At 34.4% G+C, this 24,013-nt stretch overlaps 2 protein-coding genes across 6 annotated transcripts in view; one reads left to right on the top strand and one right to left on the bottom strand.

The window, feature by feature from the left end:
- LOC309810554 (uncharacterized protein) overlaps positions 1-24,013 on the bottom strand; it is a 91,686-nt gene that overhangs the window by 3,565 nt on the left and 64,108 nt on the right. Inside the window, exons 3-4 of one of the 3 annotated variants that reach the window (XR_014295018.1) lie at positions 22,081-22,174; positions 20,692-20,790 (exon numbers count right to left, since the gene is read on the bottom strand). The exons of 1 other annotated variant lie outside the window; for it this stretch is intronic. The gene's annotated coding sequence lies outside the window, so the exon portion shown is untranslated. The remainder of the gene's footprint in view (positions 1-20,691; positions 20,791-22,080; positions 22,175-24,013) is intronic. One more of the 3 variants, XR_014295019.1, reaches the window with a different exon arrangement.
- PTPN12 (protein tyrosine phosphatase non-receptor type 12) overlaps positions 1-24,013 on the top strand; it is a 90,192-nt gene that overhangs the window by 52,401 nt on the left and 13,778 nt on the right. For all 3 annotated transcript variants that reach the window (XM_082632642.1, XM_082632643.1, XM_082632644.1), the window contains 6 exons: positions 1,829-1,888; positions 3,723-3,865; positions 6,638-6,704; positions 9,121-9,198; positions 9,299-9,397; positions 16,399-16,484. In XM_082632642.1, coding sequence (XP_082488768.1) covers positions 1,829-1,888; positions 3,723-3,865; positions 6,638-6,704; positions 9,121-9,198; positions 9,299-9,397; positions 16,399-16,484 — 533 coding nt within the window. The remainder of the gene's footprint in view (positions 1-1,828; positions 1,889-3,722; positions 3,866-6,637; positions 6,705-9,120; positions 9,199-9,298; positions 9,398-16,398; positions 16,485-24,013) is intronic.

The raw sequence follows: 24,013 nt of genomic DNA, 5'->3' as shown, positions 1-24,013 counted from the left end.
GAACATTTGTAAATGTAAATGTAATAAGATAATTGTAATGAATGTCACAGTTGAAGTGACCACATATAGTGATTAATAGTCAACAACAAAACAACGTAAAATTTTTTACAGTCGGGGATCAGAAATAGTAAACAACTTATAATAATGAATAGAGAAAAGTAAGAAATAGTTTATAATTTGGAAAAGATGAATTGACTTTTTGGGTTGGTTTTCCAGTTGCACTAAAAGGTAATTTTAAAAAGTCCTCTTGATAAGAGGTTTGATTTGATTCGTAACAGCTGGTTTGATTTGTCAATAATGGAATTAATCCATGCTGAAGAAGCAAAATTTTTCTTTCAAAATTTCAAAGTGGAAAGTAATTTGTATGGCATGTGGTTGTTTCAGACAACTTAGGGTTCGTTATCACTGTTGCCAACATATCAAATTTATAAGTAGAAAGCAAGGCAGTGAAAATAACCATAGTATGTGACTTGACCATACTTGGCAATCAGAGTGTTTGAGACTGAGACAGGACAGTATCAGGAGCTCTCTTGGTTTGGGGATGAGAAGGAGGGTGAAGTGTTGGTGAACAGTGGGGAATGGGCAGGCTGGAGCTCAGTAGCATGTTGCTGCATGTAACCACTTAGATCAGATAGCAGCATACTGGCATGGGTCAGTCTAGCTCATTGCCTGTTTTGTGAGTGAAGTTTTATTGGCGTACAACCACACCCATTAATTTATATATTTGCCGATCACACCAGCAACATAAAGTAGACAGAGATTTTATGGCCCACAAAGCCAAAAGTATTTATCTCACCTTTTATAGGTGAGAAAAGGTTAAGTCTTGGACGAATATTTTCATTCATACTCTGTTACGATGAAAATAAAAACAGACTTTCCTCTTAATGTTATTTTTTTTTAAAAATATTTATTTATTCTGGCTGTGCCGGGTCTTAGTTGAGGCACGTGGGATCTTCACTGCATCATGCAGGCTTCTTAGTTGTGGCATGCAGACTTCTTAGTTGCAACATGCATGCGGGATCTAGTTCCCTGACCAGGGATCGAACCCGGGCCCCCTGCATTGGGAGCGTGGAGTTTTACCCATCGGACCACCAGGGAAGTCCCCCTGCAATGTTATTTGAAAAGTTCAAAATAAATTACTATGGTTTAAAAAATTAAAGCAGGAATAATATTGAATTTTTTAAAATTAATAAAGCAGCATACCCTGTTGTTCTTGACAATCGCTGTCCTACCCTGTCTGTAGTTTTAATTAAAAAGGCAAAAAGAATAGTTAGCTTTCTAATATACTGACAAATGACAGTAAGAGACTTTTAAAGTGATTATTGACAAATGATAGTAAGAGACTTTTAAAGTGATTATGTTGTCATCAACCAAAATAATAATTTGGGATTTTGTGAGTGCATCCTTTTCCTTCCACATGTGGCGTCCAGTTAATTCAGAGTTGAGTGTTAGGTAGAGAAAATCAAGCTTAATGGAAAGATAAAATGGTTGAAGATGTTTGTAGGTACTAAGGAGTGACATTTTGTTTGTAGGTGTTATTTCTGTTACATGATTCTGGGGATGGTTGTCACTTTGCAAATATTTTGTTGGATGATAGACTCCTAGCTAAGTAATTGGTTAACAGACACTTCTGTTTATTAAAAAAAAAAAACCTAGATAAACAAATTGATGACTTCTAGAATTGTTGTTTTTATAATTATCAGGCATACCTGGAATTTTAAAGATTAATTTCATATTGTGGACTTTAAATATGAGGTTATTGTTTGTTTTGGTGTGTATGTTTTTGTTTTAATGTTCTACTGACTCACAAGTGTTTCCCTTTACTTAGGAAGCTGAACAAGCAAGAACAGACTACTTCATTAGGACACTCTTACTTGAATTTCAGAATGTAAGTATTTTCCATTTAGAGACAGTTTCTAAGGATAGTTTTTAAAGAGAGGATATATATATAAATAGTATACTGTCTTACCTTACATAGTTAAGGAGGCTTGCTGATTTTTTTAGTTATATAAAATAATGAAGAAGAAAATCAGATGTAATATTTTATTATCTTGAGCCTTATGTTTTATCAATTAAAGTAATATAATTACTTACTTAGAACAACTTTCTCTAAATTAAATTTACTGTGTTTGGAATAGTTGGTTTCTGTGCTGCAAATATTTTTCCTCTATTGCAGTAAACAGATTATAGTATTATTTACATAATTATTACCCACTTTTATTAGTTTACAATGTTTTAGAAAGAGACAAGCCACTATTAACGCTAAGTCTTCATTTAGATATAACTTGTTTTCACTAGAGGCCCATGAGTTCAGTTTCAGAGCTATATAAAATGATAATTTCTCCAGGAAGGAATCAAAGAAAAATCCGATGGGCATTAGAGAATGCCTATCAGTTCTTCCTCAATTTCTCTGTTTTTATTATCTTAAATTTTAAGTCACTGTAAGTAATTAAGCTTGGCCACGAAGCTCATCATTCTTCCCCAGACAGTGCATTGTAAGCATACTTAACAACTCCTTCCTGTTTATAAGTAGACATGGTTCCAGTACTCTTAGCAACCCCTGACCTGACTAATCATTTCCCTTTAGTTGAGTCAGTTATTATCATTTGGTTGCTATTTTTTAACCTATAATATTAATGATAGGTAACTTACTGAACTTCAGTGTTGTATCAGGCATTTCAACCCTCCTTGCTTCATAGTGGTAGGTACTGCTATCTCTGTTGCCCATAGATGAAGATAAAGAATCTTTGAGAAGTTGGGTAGCTTACCTGAAGTTATTCAGTTAATGGCAGAAGCAGAATTTGAATACAGTTTTACCTGAATTCCAAGTGGTGCTCTTTCTATTAAACACCAGAATAGCCATTCTCAAAACATTCTGATGTCAGGACTCTTAACATTCTTAAAAATTGCTGAAGATTCCAAAGAGCTCTTGTTTCTGTGGGTTATATCTTTTAATATTTACTATATTTGAAATTAAAACTGAGAAGTTTTTTAAAAAGCATGAATATACAAGCAGACATTCCATTACCTTTCCAAGTGATGACATCATCCTAAATCATACAGTCTTGAGAAGACTCTGCTGTACACTCATGAGAGAATGAGAATGAAAATGGCAAATAACACCTTAGTATTATTATAAAAATAGTGTGAAGCTCACAGATCCCTTGAAAGGGTAGGGAGATGGATGGCAGCCCACACCATAATTTGAGTAGGTTTGGGTTTGGACAAGTTCATTTCTAATTTTCTTTTTGGTTTAAATAGTCTATTCGTCTTCTGATTACAATAGATTCTAAAACAATGCTTATGGTATATTGCTCATCCATTTAATACTGTAGATTAATTGAGTAGTATACATAGTATAATGGTTAAAGTGTAGGTTTTGGAAGTAAGACTGCCTGGTTTCAGATCCCATATCTGTCACTTGCTGTGAAACATTGTGCATGTTATTCTTTCTGTCTCAATTTCCTTACCTATAAAATGAGGATAGTATTAACAATACCTTCCCCATGGTGTTACATGGGGATTAGGTAAATTGTTACATGTGAAGCCCTCACATCAATACTTTATATGTGATGAATGTAGGCTGTCATTTTTTTAAGAAAGTGCTAAATATGAATTACATATCTTAGAAATGGCAGTAAAGTGAGATTTGCAGCTTTTCTGTATGCTTTAAAATTTGCAAGTATATTTTCATAATGGCTGAATTTCTGTTATTCTTGAAGGAATCTCGTAGGCTATATCAGTTTCATTATGTGAACTGGCCAGATCATGATGTTCCCTCATCGTTTGATTCTATTCTGGACATGATAAGCTTAATGAGGAAATACCAAGAACATGAAGATGTGCCTATTTGTATTCATTGCAGGTACAAAAGAATTTTCTAAATATTTAAATACTTTGAAATATAGGTGGCATTATAATATGGGTAATGTATGGTATTTTGAAACCTAAATTTTGGAATTTCATTAAGATAGGTCATTATATGGGTTTCCAAATAGTAAAAGCTATTTGAATCCTGAGGCAGCTTTTCTTCTCTTAATTTTTATTTTACGTTCAATGCTTCTAAAAAACTTAAAACCATAGTACTTATAAAACTACAATTTATCTTTTTAAGTGACTTATATCTCATTCACATTTGTTATAAAAAGCATCAATAAATGAAAATTTTCAGACTCAGAGATTTACTGGTTAATTAAATAGTTAAAAGATATTAGTGGAGATGGAACACCAAAGATAGTTTTCTTAGCCAGTTGGTTGGATTGTGATGCCTATTATCAGTGAAGTGAAAGGGCTTCTTTTTTATTTATGGGCCAGAAAGGTGGCTTGCTGATGGAGATGTGGGAATAAGTTAACAATCTGGTTAATTAAAATTATTTTTCTGTAGTTAATCCTGTGGTTAGTTGACTTTTTAATTAAGTAGTTAACTGGTTAAAAAGAAAAAGATCTATTTAATTGTAGAATTAAAAGATAAAGAAATTGCTTTGGCTTACCTTCTTTACAAATTAGTTGAAATTATTTCCTGTTCTATTAATATTGTCCGGTCAGTGTACATAGTTCATAAATCCAATTTGATAGGAAGATTTTCCTTTAAAAAACTAAATTGATCATTTAATAGTTTTGAACCAATAGTATGGTAACTGTAGTGACTTAGATAGCACAAACATAAAAGGATGGAGTCATTCACAATCCCATTAGCGATGACCATTGTTAAAATTTTAGTGTATGTGCTTTCAATGTGTGTATAGTATTTTTTTTAAGAATGTTTCCCCATTTCATATATTATGTACCTCTTTCTAAGTCATATAAATTTTCTTCTGGAATACATTATGACTGCTCTGTATTTTATATTTAACCTCCATTTCTTGGCATTTCACTTATTACCCCATTCATTTTCAGCTATTTTAAACAACAATTTAAATACCCAGTGGCCAGTCTTACGGTGAAATCGTTGAACACATCTGTAATTCATTAGAATAGATATCTAAAAGTGGGATTTCTAAGTTAAAGGACATGAACTTTCTCATACTTTTACTATATATTTTAAAATTTGTTATCCATAAATTTGATGCTCATTATAATTAAGCATACCACTGCTGGTTTGTTTGTGGGAATGCCCATTTCCCCATATTCTTCCCAATACTTTTATCTTTTTGTTTCAGTGTCAGTGTGACAGGCAAGCTTTTTTTCTTCTTGGTCATTTATATTCTTTTGTGAATTGCTTGTTTGTTTACTTTGCCAGTAATTTTCATCTCAGTAATTATACGTTATGAATTCTTTATATATCTTTATATGTTGAAGATGTTAATGTGTAGTCATGTTGTAAGTGCTCTGGTTTTTCATGGTTTTTATTCTGCCTGTGTTTTACCATACATAATTGTGAATATCTGCATTAACGATTTGTGTGCATTGACATATGCTTAGACAGTCCTTCCCTAACACAGTAGTGCGTAAAAATACACTTATAGGTTTTTTTAAACATTATATTTTTAATGCATCTGGAATATTTTTGTGATTAAGATAAAGGGTAAGAATCTAATTTTTGCATTAACTAACTTTCCCTGTACTATTTACTGAATGGTCTAGTCTTTCCGCTTTACTTGGAGAATCCATTATGTAATAAATACTTAAATATACTCAAATCTGTTTCTGAAGTTTCTATTGTGTTGCATTGATCTGGTTTTCTGTGTCTCTGTAATATCACACTTTTAACCATCGTTTTAAATATATATCATTTAGCCCTAGTAACTGTTAACTCCAAAATTTTAGAAACGTTCTGATGTGTGGAATTGACAAATATATCAGTGGTTTAAAATTAATATTCTTAATGTTTATTGTTAAGAGCTTTTTAAAAACCATACTAAGTTGCTTATAATATACTTTATCAGGAATTCTTAGATTACATGTTTAACAAACTACTGATACTTCTAAAAGTTTCAAAATACACATTAAAGTGCTGCCCAACTTTTTTTCTGCTTATAATTATTCCACTGATGTCAGTAACATCTTTAATTACTCATAATGTTTCTCAATCCTTAGGTGCATATGCCTCCCTCTAGCTGAAAATCAGTTGCTTTAAAGTATTTCTGTCATATTTTAAAATAACTACCCTGTGGTATTTTACTTTACATTCTCCAGGTTCTGTTAGTTCTTCAGGAGATTAGAGAGCATTAGTGGCCTTTGTTTCTTTAGTGAAATCACTGCTGGTGTTCAAACCAGTTTCTAGGGCTTGTAGCATTCTTCCTCTTTCCTATACCTTTTGCAATTGAAATGATGTAGTCTTCTCTACTCTAAAGCACCAGAGCCATCTAGAACATAGTGTAAGTTTATATCTGCAAGGTATTTTGTTAGCTAGCCAAGGTTTTCTGAGGTAGACAGACTTTCAAAGTGAAGGCTTCTAGGTATTCTGTGAGTTACTTTTGGAAGTTCCTTAAATTAAATGAAAACAAGATATAAATCTTAATGTTAAGGATGTTTGCCATGCACACGCTTTAAGTTGTAGTTTGTTTACTAAATAAGTAGAATTTTGTCAGATTTCTGAAATGATTTTTTGCTTCTGAATATTAACATGTCCACCCATGTATTTAACGGTTCTTTTATCACAAAAATCAAGTTGTTTTTTCAAATTTTATATCTATAGTGCAGGCTGTGGAAGAACAGGTGCCATTTGTGCCATAGATTATACGTGGAATTTACTAAAAGCTGGGGTAAGAACAGTTTTTATGTATCATTATATCTAATTGATCTGTTATGATTTTCAAACTTGATAACTAATTGCAGTAAATTATAGCATATGTGTTGTTACACATGTTACTTTTTTAGAAATTTGCTGTGTAAGAGATAAAGGCAGTGAAAGGTATAAATGATGCATATTACCTTGAGGTAATACACTGGGCAGCAAGGTAAACATATTGTCATCCATTTGTTGTGGATGAATTAATTCCTACATTAGGCATGTAAAACTCTGCATTGACTTTTCCAAATACAGCACGCTTGCTGCCTTTTATATATATTCTATGTATACGTATAATCAATTCAGTAAATATTTATGCCTAACTGGAAGCATTATATAGTACGGCGGTTAAGAATGCTAACTGCAGCCAAACTTCCCAGACTAAACTTCTGGCTCTCTCATTTACTAGCTGTGGGATCTCGGTCGATTTACGTAATCTCAATTTCTTTATCTGAAAATGGGGATCATAATGTTAATAACGCAAAGAATTAAATAAGCTCTTAAGAACGGTTGTACAGTTCCTCAGTACTCTGTGTGACATGTAGCAAGTGCTAACTTTAAGGTTCATCTCTCTCACCATCCCTTGTATTATTGTTGCTATACCAGTACTATTTCCAAGAAATTGGGTTTGATATTACGGAGCATATAAAGACATAGCCCTCATTACAGAGTTGAAAACCACAAGTCTCCTCATTGTATGCAGATTTGCTTTATTTGCTGGTTCTATAGTATGTTTATTTTCTATGCATTAGGGAGAAGCTTTTATTCTTCATAGCCTTATAGTTTCTATGAATTTGTCAATCTATGTCATATAAAATAGGAATAATAAAATATTTAGTTTCTTTTTCCTTCTTTCTTCCTTCTATTCTTTTTTTCCCTGCCTTCGTTCCATTTTTCACTTTTGCTTAGGGAATATTTAAGTGTTTTAAAATTTTAGTTATTTATTTTTGGCTGCGTTGGGTCTTCATTGCTGCACGCGGGCTTCGCAGTTAGCGGGGCCTCCTCTGTGTTGCAGTGCGCGGGCTTCTCATTGCAGTGGCTTCTCTTGTTGCGGAGCATGAGCTCTAGGCGCGCAGGCTTCAGTAGTTGTGGCTTGTGGGCTCTAGAGCACAGGCTCTGTAGTTGTGGTGCACGGGCTTAGTTGCTGTGCGGCATGTGGGATCTTCCCGGACCAGGGCTCGAACCCTTGTCCCCTGCACTGGCAGGCGGACTCCCAACCACTGTGCCACCAGGGAAGCCCCGGAATATTTAAATTTTAAACAGTTTTTCAAGAAGCCCTCTGTTAAATTTTATTTTTGTATTCCCCCTAAACAAGTCATTTCCTAACATTCGTATGAAAATTTTTAAGTGAACAAAAATGCTAGATTTTAACACATTTTAACATAAAAGTCAAAGATTAAAATTGGGGTGGGAAGAGGCATTTGGTTGAATAGTAGCAAACAAACACCTTGTCATTTCAAAAGCTGTGTATTTTGAACACAGTCCCCATTTGATTGAGTTTGACGTAACATAAAAAAAATCTTAAGCCTTAGTTTAGGAATTGATATAAAAATCTTCTGGTGTATATAAAGACTCCCAAGCAGTGAACCTGGAAATCATGTTTAACTCTTCTGTCTTCTTTTATCACTCCAAAATATTCTTGTTGATCACCAAGTTCTAGTAATTCTGCCTCAGAAATGTGCCTTAAATCTATCTTTCTGTTTTTTTGGACTGCTTCAGTAAGCCTCCACCAGTTTCTCCCCTTTTCCCTGTCATCTTCCCTGCTACAAAAGTTACCCGAATATCAGATCTGCTCATGTCACGATTGCCTGTTGCAGTCGTTATAATTCCAGATGTACAAACGAATTGTCTAGGATGTTTCAGTCTCCAGAGATGTAGCTCTCTTAGCTGGTCATTATGTAGCCAGCCCAGGAAACACTGGCCTATAGAATGAGTTCAGACTCTATTATGTTTGCAGTCTGATGCCAAGTAGCCTTATCTTTTCTCCTCCTTTGAATTGCTCTCCTTCTTTCCGTCTTTTAGTCAGTTTTATCTACATCAAGCTTCTCAATTCCCCAAATAGATTATACATTTAATCCGCCATGCTTATGTATATTTCACTTTTCACTCACACACCAGAGTTAGTCACAGCATGTTTATTCCCACTGCACTGCAACCATGCGTTCGCTGGACATTTATTTGTTCACGTATCTAGCTCACTAGCTTGAGTGCTGAGGGTCAAGATTAGTTCTTGACTAAGCACAGTCTCTGATGCATGATAGATAGTGCTCAATAAATTTTCAGTTACCCAGCACGTATATAAGGTCTGTGTGAAAAGCTGAGTTGAAGACTATTTTACTGTTTTTTCTGAACAGTTGTCCACAGTTCATGTTTTAAATTCTTTGTTTTAGAAAATACCAGAGGAATTTAATGTTTTCAACTTAATACAAGAAATGAGAACCCAGAGGCATTCTGCAGTACAAACTAAGGTATAGTTTTTTGTTTCACTTTATAAACTATATTTTTATAAATGCCTTCTTATTTTTTTTAATGTCTTTTCCCTTGTTTATCATTTCCTCTCCCTAATAGGAGCAGTATGAGCTTGTTCATAGAGCTATCGCCCAACTGTTTGAAAAACAGCTACAACTATATGAAATTCATGGAGCCCAGAAAATTGCTGATGGAGTGGTAGGTATTCTTCACCTATTAATTTTAGAAAACTTTTACTTTTTACCAAGATGTGATATTTAGCTTTTTAATTGCCATCTTGTGTTTTATCTGAGAATATCCGTTACAGTTATTATTTTTATTTAACTTTGATTTTTTAACTCCTTTCCTTCTTCCTCTTTGAATCGCTATTGTGATGGATATATAATGACTCCACTACAAGTTAAATAATATTCTAAGTAAAATATAGTTATGAATGTAGAGCTCAGTCAAAAGTTATATAATTCAATATTGTTTCAAGTGTAAATTACTTTTAACAAATTAACTGCATTTTTCTCTCTTCCCTTCCATCCAACCAAAGTAATTCTAAGTTGATTCTACCTCAATTTTATTTTGTTCTTGGTCATGATGATATAAAGCTTTGTCATTATTTTGTATATGCTTTTTAATTATGTAGAAATATAGGACCATAATTAGGTCCCTTTGGGGCTTGTTTTAGTTCACTGTCATTTTAGCGTTAGAATCTATTGGATATTCAAAGTTGGTTTTTTTTTTTTTTTTTTTTTTTTGCGGTACGCGGGCCTCTCACTGCCGTGGCCTCTCCCGTTGCGGAGCACAGGCTCCGGACGCGCAGGCTCAGCGGCCATGGCTCACGGGCCCAGCCGCTCCGCGGCATATGGGATCCTCCCGGACTGGGGCACGAACCTGTATCCCCTGCATCGGCAGGCGGACTCTCAACCACTGCGCCACCAGGGAGGCCCAGATATTCAAACTTTTGACCTGACAAAAGTACTCTTTTCTCACAGTGTTCTCATTTCGCCTCTGTTTAAAGTATTTGTTTTATTTCCTTTATATATCATCTTATCCTTGAAGGTATCAGGCTGTTTTTTTGTATGAATTTCTTTACATCTTTATTATTGAATCTAAGATGACTATCGCATGATAAACCAATTTAGCCCCAATAACTGAAGTAAAATGAGGAAATTAGTGGCAAAATTTATAACCGCTGTTTTCCTTTTTCCCCTTTGTATGGTTTTGGTAATTTCCCAGACTGTTTGAAATTTCTTGGTGTTACAAATGAGAGATTTGTTAACCAAATGCTTACCTCAGTGTGTTAAAATAATCTAATATTAATCCATGGGTTTTGGGGACAGTGTATTTCCTTTATTAGACAGGTGATAGTTCCAGATTTTAAAGATTCATATATGTGAATTTTTTCTTATTTCCTTTGTTAACATAGAAATCATTTTGCAACTATGCCTCATATATTATCATCTCTGTTTTCCCTTTAGTTAAACTAAAGCCTGTTATAACCTGTGCTCAATGAAGCCAAATATTTTATAATATAGAATAGAATGCTTATATATTACTGTGTATAATTTTATCTAAATTGAGACTCCTTTAATATTTCAAAAAGCTAAATAGGCTACTTTTTCTTTAAACTTTAATTGAAAAATATTTTTTCCATAAATGCAATATTAATTTCCAAGTTAAGGTTTTTATACTTCAGAGTTATACCATTTCCTTATTTCTAGAAGTGAAAAAGTTTTTTAATGTATAGAAAAAAAATTTTTTAAATTAATTTTTATTGGAGTATAGTTGCTTTACAATGTTGTGTTTCTGCTGTACAGCAAAGTGAATCAGCTAGAAAAGATTTTAATTAATTTTTATTGCGATATAATTGACATGTAACATGTTACTTTCAGGTGTACAACATAGTGATTCAATATTTGCATATATTGTGCAGTTATCACTACAGTAAGTCTAGTTAACATCCATCATCATACATAGTTACAGAATTTTTTTTTTCTTGTGGGGAGAACTTTTAAGATTTACCCTGTTAGGAATCTTCAAATATAAAATACAGTACTATTAACTATAGTCACCAAACTGTACATTATAGCCTGTAACTTACTTATTTTATAACTGGAAGTTTGCAACTTTTGACCCTGTTTCACCCACTTTGGGCCCCACCACCACCACCACCTCTGGCAAGCACCAATCTGTTCTCTGTATCTTCGAGTTCATTTTTTTGTTTTTTGATTCCACATATGAGTTCATACAGCATTTGTCTTTTCTCTAACTTAGTTCACTTGATATAATGCCCTCAAGTTCCATTCATGTTGTTGTAAATGGCAAGGTTTTATTCTTTTTTATGGCTGAATAATATTCCTCTGTGTGTGTGTGTGTGTGTGTGTGTGTGTGTGTGTGTATGTATACACACTACATTTTCTTTTTTTTCTTTTTAATACCACATTTTCTTTATCTGTTCATCACTGCACAGTTAGGTTGTAAATGATGCTGCAGTGAACATGGGGGTACATGTATCTTTAGTTAGTGTTTTTTATCTTTAGTTATAGTGTTTTTGTTTTCTTCAGATAAACATGCATAAATGGAATTGCTGGATCATATGGTAGTTCTATTTTTAATTTTTTGAGGAGCCTCCGTGCTGTTTTGTATAGTGGCTGCACCAATTTGCATTTCCACCAACAATACACAAAGGTTCCCTTTTCTTTACATCCTCTTCAACACTTTTTTCTTCTCTTTTTGATAATAGCCATTTTGACAGGTGTGAGGTCTCATTGTGGTTTTGATTTGCATTTCCCTGAAGGCTAGTAATGTTGCGCACCTTTTCATGTACCTGTTGGCCATCTGCATGTCTTTTTGGAAAAACGTCTATTCAAATGATCTCACTTTTTAATCGACTTGTGGTTTTTGTTTTTTGTTTTTTGGCTATTGAATTATATGAGTTCCTTATATTTTTTTGGATATTAACCCCTTATCAGATATATGATATGCAAATATTTTTTCCCATTTGTTAGGTTGCCTTTTCATTTTCTTGAGGTTTCCTTTGCTATGCAGAAGCTTTTTAGTGTGATATAATACCACTTGCTTAAATTTGCTTTTGTTGCCTTTGCTAGAAAAAAATTTTAAGGCAATGTTCAATGTTGTATTTTTAAAGGTTTTAACTATATTTATTTCCAAAAAAAGTGAAAAATATTGCATTACTCTCTCATCTTCGTTTTCTCATTACCTGATTTTTTTTTTAGGTTTTATTCATAAAATTAAACTTCCTTTTTACTAGCCTGAACTCCACACTACAATTACAATTTTGTTATAGATTGTTTCTGTCTAATAGGTCAAAGATTTACAAATCCCTAAGGAATACAAGAAGAATCATACATTATATGAGATTAGATGAAATAGCATCCAATAGCAGATAGTGGTTACTTCAATCCTACTTTCTTATCTCATTGCCTGGTTATATGGGAGACACACACTACATGTTTGCTTGCTAACTGAACTTAAAATATTAGATTATGTCCTTGTGTTTTGTTAAAGCTGACATGATGACTGCTGAATTTGCCATTTGTACAAGATGTTTTTTCCTATTTTGCAAAAGGGAAAAACAATTTTCTATAGAATCCATTCTGAGAAACTATATTTTATGAGAATAAATACTTTGCCAAAGGTTGTGTACCATAATGTCTAGTACTATATATCTCAATGGATGAATGGATGAAAACGTGGAAGGACAAGTGGATAGGAGAAAAAGATAGCATATCATTCTAGATAACTTTTTAATGTTTTCCGCTTAAGAAATCTTATTTTCTAGGTACTTTAAAATATAAATGACTGTTTTTATAACATGTTTATATCTGGTTGGAAACCATAAATCCCAGTTAGAGAAAATGTAGGATCTAAGAAATCGGGGAAAATTATCTTAGAGCTGTGTGGTTGAGTAAAATGATTTGAAATGTTACTTATCTTTCTGAACCTATGCTCTGAAAAACAATCATAAATCTCCATTTATTATTTCTCTGACAACTTAATTTAGAAGTAAAGTTAAGGAATATTTAAAAAGCTCTTAAAGCTCAATGTCCCAAAATTATTTTTGCAGAGATTTTAGTTTGAAATGCTAATCAGCAATATGACTCTATGATAAATGTTATTTGTTAGAGGTATTTAAAACTAAAATCACTTCTCAGAGTAGAAGATGTAAAGAGAAAATTTATTTTGGAATCCAGTAGCATTTGACGTGGGATTTAGAAACACCTCAGTAAGCAAGCATCTCTAAGGTATGCGCACATGCCTTTTTATCTTGTATATAAAAGATACTACCACCAGTTGACATCAGAATTTTCAGTTCTAGGGTAACAGCAACAAGTTTGTGTTATGGTCCTTCTGTTATGCTTGTGTTGTACATTTTAGATGTGATATTACTGAATTCTGAATTTTTTTCCTATGTAAAGTTTTTTTAAAGCACCTTGTTTTAATATTTATTTTGTTCTGCAGCTGATAATATATCCTTATATATTTGATAATTAGGTTCTGATTTTTTTTTTTTTTTTTTGCGGTACGCGGGCCTCTCACTGTTGTGGCCTCTCCCGTTGCGGAGCACAGGCTCCGGACGCGCAGGCTCAGCGGCCATGGCTCACGGGCCCAGCCACTCCGCGGCATGTGGGATCTTCCCGGACCGGGGCATGAACCCGTGTCCCCTGCATCGGCAGGCGGACTCAACCACTGCGCCACCAGGGAAGACCTGATTTTTTTCTTTTGTGGCCCTTGATAAAGCTGTTATGTGGAAATATTAATACACAAAAAATATTAATACACTTTAGCGAAATGGGTAAAGGTGGGCAAAAGTTTAAAAAAAAAAGCTTTAGCAAGCTCTGCTTGAAACAAAAGAATACACTAGAACCTAATCTCCAGTAGATTCTTTAATTTGTAAAATTCCTTTCAACTTCAAAAGTTGGTGATTGTTTTAAGTGGTAATAAAAGCAGCCAAAGAGAGCTGTATACATTAGGACAAGTGTGGGGACAAAAGCTGTACATATAAGAGGATCAGAAGATATAAAAGTACAGCAAACATTATTGTAGGTACAAACTAGGAATCCAAGAGGATCGTTGTTTTCTTCTCAAGTCCAGTGACTAGGAGGTTTTGTTCATGCTGTGTGGGGCAGTGGCTCTCTGAGTTGCAGTTCTGCATTGCCACATGGATTCCTTTAATCATACGGAATTCAACATGCTCAAAAAGCTTACCTCCCCCAGAAGTTCTTTTCCTGTTTTGTCCCTTTCTGTTAATAGCTTTCATTCACCCAGAATGAGGAATCCTTCATGACACCTTCTTTCCTTTGTCACATGCAGTCATTTGCTTACAAATACCCTTCCTTTCTCTTCCTGTTCCATACTTCCATCCTCTGTTCTTTTATTTGTCAGTGTCTTATCCACCCCTTAATGCCATTCGACACATGCTACCTTAATATTTTCAACTTCCAAGTATATTCTTAATATTCTCACCTATAACATCTCCTTTCTCTGATTTCATAGCTTCATTGTACTGATGTTACCACTTTATGGTTTTACTATTACCCTTTCACTTTTGTGTGTGATGACTGTACAGTTCCTGAGGTTAAGGGCTATGTCCTGTACATTTTTGTATCCTTTCCAGTGCTGTTCATTGCCTTTCACATATGGATCCACCATGCCTTACCTGCTGTTCCAAAATCTAAAATGCACTGAAAACCTACAGTTGGTTTGTGTGTGTGTGTGTGTCTGTGTGTGTGTGTTTGGTATTTGGCAGCAAAACCTGATTTGACATGACATGAGGCTGTTTATGTTGAAATTGTAAAAAATTGATGTGTTTTTGTAGGTTAGAAACAACAAACAGTTCAGTCAAAGCGGTTTCATATGGTTCACTAATTTTTATTTAACCTACTTAATAAGAATATTTATAGATTTTGGTACAAAAATATTAATGAGTGTTATTATGGGAATATGATTGTTTAATTAATAGAAGTAATAAGCAAATGAATCACTAATTTGTGAGAGGAATCTTTATGATGAGAAGATTCTTTAAATTCTGGTAATATCTGAGGATCTAAAAGTGTGGTAACAGAGTCCTGATTTACTCGAAGCAAAACCAGTTTATACTTGTTGTCTAGGTGTAAAAGCCCTGATTTGGACAATAAATTATGTGGTTATCCTATCTATAGCAGATATCCCTGCAGCAGATGCCTCCGATTTGATAGGCAGCTGTAATTAAGGATGCAAGCTTTCAGTCTCATAATGTAACTCTTGTTTTGGTCAGAACAAGATGCATAGTAAGATGTGTAAGACACTTCTAATGCATCTGATATTAGGAAACAGGGTCCATTAAAAGTTGCTGTAAACTTGAGGTCTCTGTTTCCTATTGTTGGGAGTACTTAGTAAAAAAGGACACTGGCAAGAAACAGTTATATAGACAAAGAAGATGCCATGATGGACATGGTAGAAGTGTCTTTTGACTTAAAAAAAAAAAAAGTCAACTACAGTTTCAGAGTTCCTTAATTGATTATAGTATATGCAAAGATGGCTTTTTTCCTAATATTATCTGAGATGTAGGCAAGGGTGAAAACCATTCTTGTCTTCTGGCCCAGAATTAACATAGCCTAGCTATATAAAAATGAGGTACTTTCTGAGGCTGAAACTAATTCAAGACAATGTTTTATATAATAATTTCACATCTCCTCTATTCACAATCTTAAATACAACCTGAGGTTCTTATAGGTTGTATAAGAACTGTATTGACTCAGGATCATCCCCTTTAAAGTAGTAGGTAGCAACAGGAGTCCCAAAAAAGTCTGGTAAAGGTGAAGGATATAAGACTTACCTTGTTTTTTTCCCCTCTATGTGCACATTACGAATCTAGTGGTAGTAATGCCTGAAAAAAAGATCTTCTTGGATCTTTATTTTCTTGGGAAATCTGTTTCTTTACAGTAGCATTTGAAATATGTTGAAATGCTGTTCTACACGGTTGATTTTCTTGGTAACTGGATATGGACTGTTTTTTTGATATTAATTTTTCTCATTGAATTTGGTCTTTCGGGCTTAAATATTGAGGACATAACACCTATTTTGTTATTTGGCAAAATTAGCATTGTTTTAAAAATTCACAAGCCCAGTAACAATTTATTTGAAACATGAGGAAGGAAAATGATCTTTCCCTTAACTTTGATGAAGCATTTTTTTTTTCTTGGCAGAATGAAATTAACACTGAAAATATGGTCAGCTCCATAGATCCTGACAAACAAGATTCTCCCCCTCCAAAACCACCAAGGACCCGCAGGTATTGTACGTCACATTTTCTTTGAAAGGATACTTATCTTTTACTCATTGTTACTAAAACAAAAAAATTCTGAGTATTTCTAAGTTTTATTTTATAACTTTTCTTATCATTCTTTTGTTTAGGATGTAGCATATGTATGGCAACTGACTTTAATGGTGTATTGTAAAAAATTCTTTTCAATTTAGATAAAATTTCAGTAGTATACTATACCAGAACAGTGAGCATAACCATGAATTGACTATAGCTCATCTTTTGGTATGTGGTACAACTAAAATTTTAGCTATTCCTAAGATTTATTTCAGTTTTCTAATGACTGAACAGGTAATATGATTGTCAAAAATTGTATGCATGTTGAAGAGGTTATGTGAAGATGTTTAATAACATCACTGGCAAAGCTGAGTTTCTTTCTTTCTAGATTATCTTACTGTCGTACCAAGCTCTCATTTATAATAGTTAAAATCAATATATATTCGTATCCCCCTTTTTCCCTCTCTTTTCTTTCAGGGTATCTAGGTCAGTTAGATGGTAGTATGGAAAGAATACAGATAGAGTCAGAATGATTTAGTTTCAAATCCTTTTCATCCACTTACTAGCTCTGAAGTCATGAGTAAGCCACTTAATTTATTTGATCTTGGGATTTTTTTGGTTTGTTTGTTTAAGTATTGTCCTAAGAATTAAATGAAATAAAGTATGTGAAAATGCTACATATAGGACCTGGCACATACTTGGTCTTCACTAAATGTTGGTTTTCCCATTACAATGTGGAGTTAAGATTGAGTTACTGAATTATTTTTAAAAGGAGACACAGTGGAAGATAAATAAAAATGTTAGAATGACTTATACTGTGTCTTGTCCCTATCATAGATCTGCCCAAACTGACTGACCTTCTCTCAAAGTAGGACTTCCTTTGTATAGGATTCACCAATTTTTTCCCCTTTAAAGTTTGATAGAAGTTGAATAAAGTTGGGTGAGGTGACTATGGTTATGTCTTGGCATTGAGTTGCTGTACCTTAATGAGATCCTTCTTTACAAAAGTAAAAGCTTACAACAACTAAGGCAGATGTAGTAGCTATTATAGTCTCTGGAATGCCTTTGCATACTTCTCTAAGGGAGATCAGAAAGCCTATATAGGTGGGTTTAGGTCTCAGAGTTTAAATGCTCAGGATGTTAACTGTACACCAGCACTTCTCAGCAGTTCTTTCCTGTTTGATTTCCATTTTGGTATTTACTGTGGAAGGTAGCCAGTTAAAACCTATAAACTGTTAGTTCTCTAATTTTTTTGTCTCCCATATCAGTTCTGTAGAGTCCTAAAGAAACTGTCATGATCTTAAAGGAAATTAAGAAACACTTTTGCTACACTGATATCTTTTTTTTTTTTTTTTTTTTTTTTTTTTTTGCGGTATGCGGGCCTCTCACTGTTGTGGCCTCCCCCGTTGCGGAGCACAGGCTCCGGATGCGCAGGCCCAGCGGCCATGGCTCACGGGCCCAGCCGCTCCGCGGCATATGGGATCCTCCCAGACCGGGGCACGAACCCGTATCCCCTGCATCGGCAGGCGGACTCTCAACCACTGCGCCACCAGGGAGGCCCTACACTGATATCTTTTAATTTGGCTTTTGAGTGAGCCAAGGTAGAGGCCCTCAAAGTGTACACTAATATTTGTGATTTATATGGTCATCTACCTCCAACAACAAATCGTGGTAGCCTTTTCCTAATTTTGAAGGAAAAAAAATGAGTGTAGAGTGTTCTGAACTTTAAACCTTTCTCATATACCTTTTTAAAAGTTTGGCTCCTATTTTTCTTCAGTAAATGAAAAAATTCTAAAAAGTAGTAAATGAATATTAACAGAAAAATGTTTATTCAGCTTATGTCAGGGTTTTATTTCGGGATATGTGCTCAAGTTTTTATATGTGTGTGAGTTTGTATTACATGCTTTAGTCCATATTCTTTCTTATTCATGAAATAGAGGTAACTGGCAGAATTTCATTGTGTTCCACAAAGAATACTTTGTTAACTGAAAATAAAATCCCAAGAGCATATGATTGATTGATAAAAACAGTATACTTTGTTTTTCAGTGTGGCTACAGTAAGCAAGTCAATCAGTCGTTTAGAGTATATTGGAGTTTTTGGAGACGGATCTAGAGAGGAAGGCTCATGTTTGTTGTATTAGATTTAGTCAGTCATATGATTCTGGTTTATAAACACTTAAAGAAATCAAATTGTAGATTTTGAATAGCAGATTTCATTTTCTCTTTTCAATATATATGTTGTTAAACTAATAATATTCTTGATATTTTTTCACTAACACCAGCACTCTGGAAGTATACATTGTTAGTTATTTCTATAAACTGTCAACAGATTTACTACAGAGACACAAAAGTATGCCTTAGTAAATTTTTCTTAATTTATACATATTTCAGAGACAAAAACAATATACTTGATGCTTCTAATGCCTCTCAATTCAAACAAACTTAAGTTGGAATAGGACTGGAGAAAGACAGAAAGTGGTTCTGTTTTAGACATTTTGATATCTAGGCTGGAGGTAAAGATATACTGAGAACTCTGTATATAGCTGATGTAGAAGACTTGGGCATGAATAAGATCTTTCAGATTCTGGGTACAGTATCTCAAAGTACCAAGGAGGGAACCCGGGTAAGCACCAAAATGTGTGAAGAGCAAACTAAAAGAAAGCTGTAAAAAAAGAAATGAACAATCAAGGGATAAAGGAAAACCAGGAAACAGTGGCATTATATAGGCCATGAACGAGAGAGTTTTATATCTGGCAGAAATGCATGAATATCTATCTACTTCATTTAAGGGCTGCCTGGGAGAATGAACTGGACTTTTAAACATCTGTGGCACTTAGAATATCCTAGATAGGTGAGGGTATTTCTGGGATCAAAACAAGGAGCTGAGGTATGCTCAAATAGAGGCATTTGGGAACTCTCATCAAGCACAGGATGTGGTGGGATTCAGGTGACCAAGGGCCCTGGGAAAAAGGCGAGTAGAAATTTGGGTGATGGGAGAAATCCGTATACATAAAACAGCTACTATTCTACTTGACTGTTTTTTTTTTTTTTTTAATTAATTAATTTATTTATTTATTTTCGCCATTGTTGGGTCTTCATTGCTGCGTGCAGGGTTTCGCGGCGAGCCGGGGCTACTCTTCGTTGCGGTGCGCTGGCTTCTTATTGCGGTGGCTTCTCTTGTTGTGGAGCATGGGCTCTAGGTGCATGGGCTTCAGTAGTTGCAGCACGTGGGCTCAGTAGTTGTGGAACGCAGGCTCTAGAGCACAGGCTCAGTAGTTGTGGCCCACGGGCTTTAGTTGCTCCGCGGCATGTGGGATCTTCCTGGACCAGGGCTCGAACCCATGTCCCCTGGCTTGGCAGGTGGATTCTTAACCACTGCACCACCAGGGAAGCCCTTTGGTTCTTCTTTGAAATATTATTTTCCTTTTGTTGATTTAAAAAATAATTACATTAAAACCAAATATATTTCCTTAAAATGACTAATTTATAAGAAAGAGGAGCAAAGTGGTTGAATAAAAGTAGAAAGTGGTCCTACAGACCAGCCAAATAGGAGAAGAAAAAATTTTAAAAGCGATCCCATTCAAAATATAAATACCTGGAAATAACCGTAAGTAGAAAGTAGAACCTGAAGTAGAAATGTATTCATTTGCATTAGTGAAAAAAATTAAGTGTTCTTGGTTGGAAAAGTTAACTGTAATTTAGCTGTTTTTAGTGATATTTAAAATATCAGTTGTTTTCAAATTTGATACAGTTCTCATCAAAATACCAAAGGAATCTTCTCTGAACTTCCCAATATAATGTTAAAGTTCACTTGTAAGAATAAAGAGACAAAAACACCAAAGAAAACTTAGGATGAAAGTAGTGATGAGTGAGAACCAACCCTTTTAAAAATTATAAAACTATATTTAAAACAATCTGTTAGTGGGACTTCCCTGGTGGTCCAGTGGGTAAGACTCCATGCTCCCAATGCAGGGGGCCTGGGTTCGATTCCTGGTCAGGGAACTAGATCCCACACGCATGCCGAAGCTAAGTGTCTGCATGCCTCAACCATGAGCCCACATGCCACAACTAAAAGAATCCTGCGTGTCGCAACTAAGACCCAGTGCAGCCAAAATAAATAAACAAACAAATAAAATGCATTATAAAAATAAAATAATCAGTTAGTGGTGTAAGAATATACCAGTTACGACTTCCTTGGCAGTCCAGTGGTTAAGACTCCACACTCCCAATGCAGGGGGCACGAGTTCAATCCCTGGTCAGGGGACTAAAATCCTGCATGCTGCATGTAGTGGCCCAAAAAAAAAAAAAAAAAAAGTGTGTATATATATGTGTGTGTGTATGTATACACACACATACATACATACCAGTTAGTTGATGGACTTGAATAAGCAACTAGGAAATATTACAGATCGCGTTATGAATTAATTTAACATATATTAAACAAGGAAAAAGAAAGGGGTTATTTATTAAGTCATATTATATTATTAACCATTTGGGGAAAAATATATTTAGATCTTTATATCACACCACATACCAAAGTAAGCTTCAGATAGTTAGATTAATTAAATATAAAAAGTCAAATCATTGAAACATAGAATATAGTTTAATGTTTGACAGACTTTTAGAGGGGGATATAATAGAAGGGATAAAGGAAATCACAACGGACAAGATTGATTCATTTGACTACTGAAAATTTAATTGAGTTATCCAAATTGGCATTTTTTTAAGATAAATGAGGGTAGATTTTGGCAAAACACACTGCTATGCATGCTTACGGTAGTTCTCTAATTTCCTATGCTCTCTGTGCTTTATTTCTTTTCTAATTCTTGTTATGTTCCTTTTCACTGTTTAGAAATACCTTTAATCTCAGATGTATTTTTTAAGTTATTGATAGATATTAGAATACATAATAAAACCAAGAAATAAAGGTTAAACACAAGTGGATCATCTTCCTCAACTCCAAAGTTGTAAGGTGTTTAGGAGATATCATTTGGTTAAAAAGTAATCATTAGCATTGATATAGCATCTATTATATATGTTTTCTCATCTTTTTAAGATCACATGTATTCTTTATTCATTCTGTAGATAGTCAATGATATGTCAAAGTGATAAGTGATAGAGTAAACCCAGTGATTTTTACAGTAATCTTGATCACATGGATGTTAATATAGCTAGTTCCCAAAGGTGTTGACCTGCATAGACTAGCAGAGTTCAACTAAGAACACACATCTGTTATCTTCTAGTCCAATACTCTTTTCATTATATAGTATTAACTCTCTAGAAGAAAGGGTAGTAGTGAAGGTTTTTTGTTTTTATAATGTTATGTTCTAATATTTTGGTTGTCATTTCCTTCACCTCTATAATTTTTCCATCTCAGATGGAATCCAGCCTAATTTATTATAAGGAAAATAATTTTCTGAGTTTCTGTAAAACATCAATTTGAAACAAAAGTTATAGAGTTACTCATTTTAAGACTTTGTCACACCAATTAAATGTAATATTTCTATATTATAAAGACCAAACTTCTTACCGTGAAATTCTGGGCCTTCACAGTACGTCTCCAACTTACCTTTTTAGCCTTATTTTACTCCTTAGGGACCCAAACTGTTGTGTTTCTTGTTCTGTCTTCTGGTACTGGTGTAATACCTCGCAAGTGGTAGGTCCTGAATGTTTTGTTTTGTTTTCGAGAAGTAAAAAATGCATTCCTCAGGACAGATGAAATTAAGAACAATATTTACAATAAGAATGATGCAAGTCATTATCGTCAGTGGAATTTTTTTACATCAGAATACCTCATGAAAATATGAATGCTGAATACCATAGTGGAAAGTCAGTATGTAGCACATATTTTTTTGTGATGGGGCTTATAATTTTTGTGCATATGAAAGTACTATAAAAGTGTATTAAGCCTTATTTCAACAAGCATTAGATTAAGGAAGGATAAGGGGAAAGTCTGTTAGTGTAATTATCAGTTAAATTTGAGTAACAAAAAGAACCACAAAGGGATACAAGGAAACTTTTGGAGATGATGGATATGTTTATTACCTTCATTGTGGTGATCGTATCATGGATGTATTGGGCTGGCCAAAAGGTTTGGTTTTTTCCATAAGATGATTCTAGTAGCACTTAGTTATCTTTAACTTCATTCGAAACAATTTTGTTAGATTGTATTGTGACAGCTGTCATATCAGCGTGCATTTAAAAAACACTTATCAAAATTGGTGAATTTTTGTGTAGCCATTTTAATATTGAAGATGGAAGAAAAAAAGCAATATTTGTGGCATATTATGCTTTATTATTTCAAGAAAGGTAAAAACACAACTGAAATGCAAAAAAAGATTTGTGCAGTACATGGAGAAGGTGCTGTGACTGATTGAATGTGGTTTGCGAAGTTTCGTGCTGGAGATTTCTCGCTGGACGATGCTCCACGGTCAGGTAGACCAGTTGAAGTTGATAGCGATCAAATCGAGACATTAATTGAGAACATTCAGTGTTATACCATGTGGGAGATAGCCGACATACTCAAAATATCCAAATCAAGCGTTGAAAATCATTTGCACTAGCTTGGTTGTGTGAATCGCTTTGATGTTTGGGTTCCATATAAGTTAAGTGAGAAAAACCTTCTTGACCATATTTCTGCCTGCGATTCTCTACTTACACATAACAAAAATGTTCCATTTTTAAAACAAATCGCGATGGGCGATGAAAAGTGGATACTGTACAATAATGTGGAATGGAAGAGATCACGGGGCAAGCGAAATGAACTGCCAGCAACCACACCAAAGTCTGCTTTTTATCCAAAGAAGGTGATGTTGTGTATGTGATGAGATTGGATGTTGTTTATGTGGTGGGATTGGAAGGGAGCCCTCTATTATGAGCTCCTTCTGGAAAACCAAACAATTAATTCCAACAAGTACTGCTCCCAATTAAGCCAACTGAAAGCAGCACTTGACCAAAAGCATCCAGAATTAGTCAACAGAAAATGCATAATCTCCCATCAGGATAACACAAGACCGCATGTTTCTTTGATGACCAGGCAAAAACTGTTACAGCTCAGCTGGGAAGTTCTGATTCATCCATCGTATTCACCAGACATTGCACCTTGGGATTTCCACTTATTTCAGTCTTTACAAAATTCTCTTAATGGAAAAAAATTCAATTCCCTGGAAGACTGTAAAAGGCACCTGGAACAGTTCTTTGCTCAAAAAGATGAAAAGTTTTGGGAAAACGGAATTATGAAATTGCCTGAAAAATGGCAAAAGGTAGTGGAACAAAAGGGTGAATATGTTGTTCAATAAAGTTCTTGGTAAAAATGAAAAATGTGTCTTTTATTTTTACTTAGAAAGCAAAAGCATTTTTTGGCCAACCCAATATATGCATATGTCCAAACTCATCAAATTGTATACATTAAATATGTTCAGGGACTTCCGTGGTGGTCCAGTGGTTAAGAATCCACCTTCCAGTGCAGGGGACGCAGGTTCAATCCCTGGTCAGGGAACTAA

The sequence above is a fragment of the Mesoplodon mirus genome, assembly GCF_964341445.2.
Source record: "Mesoplodon mirus genome assembly, chromosome: 9".
NCBI classification, from domain to species: domain Eukaryota; kingdom Metazoa; phylum Chordata; class Mammalia; order Artiodactyla; family Ziphiidae; genus Mesoplodon; species Mesoplodon mirus.
The sequence above is the reverse complement of the archived record's forward strand: the minus strand, read 5'-3'. Positions and strand labels throughout refer to the sequence as shown.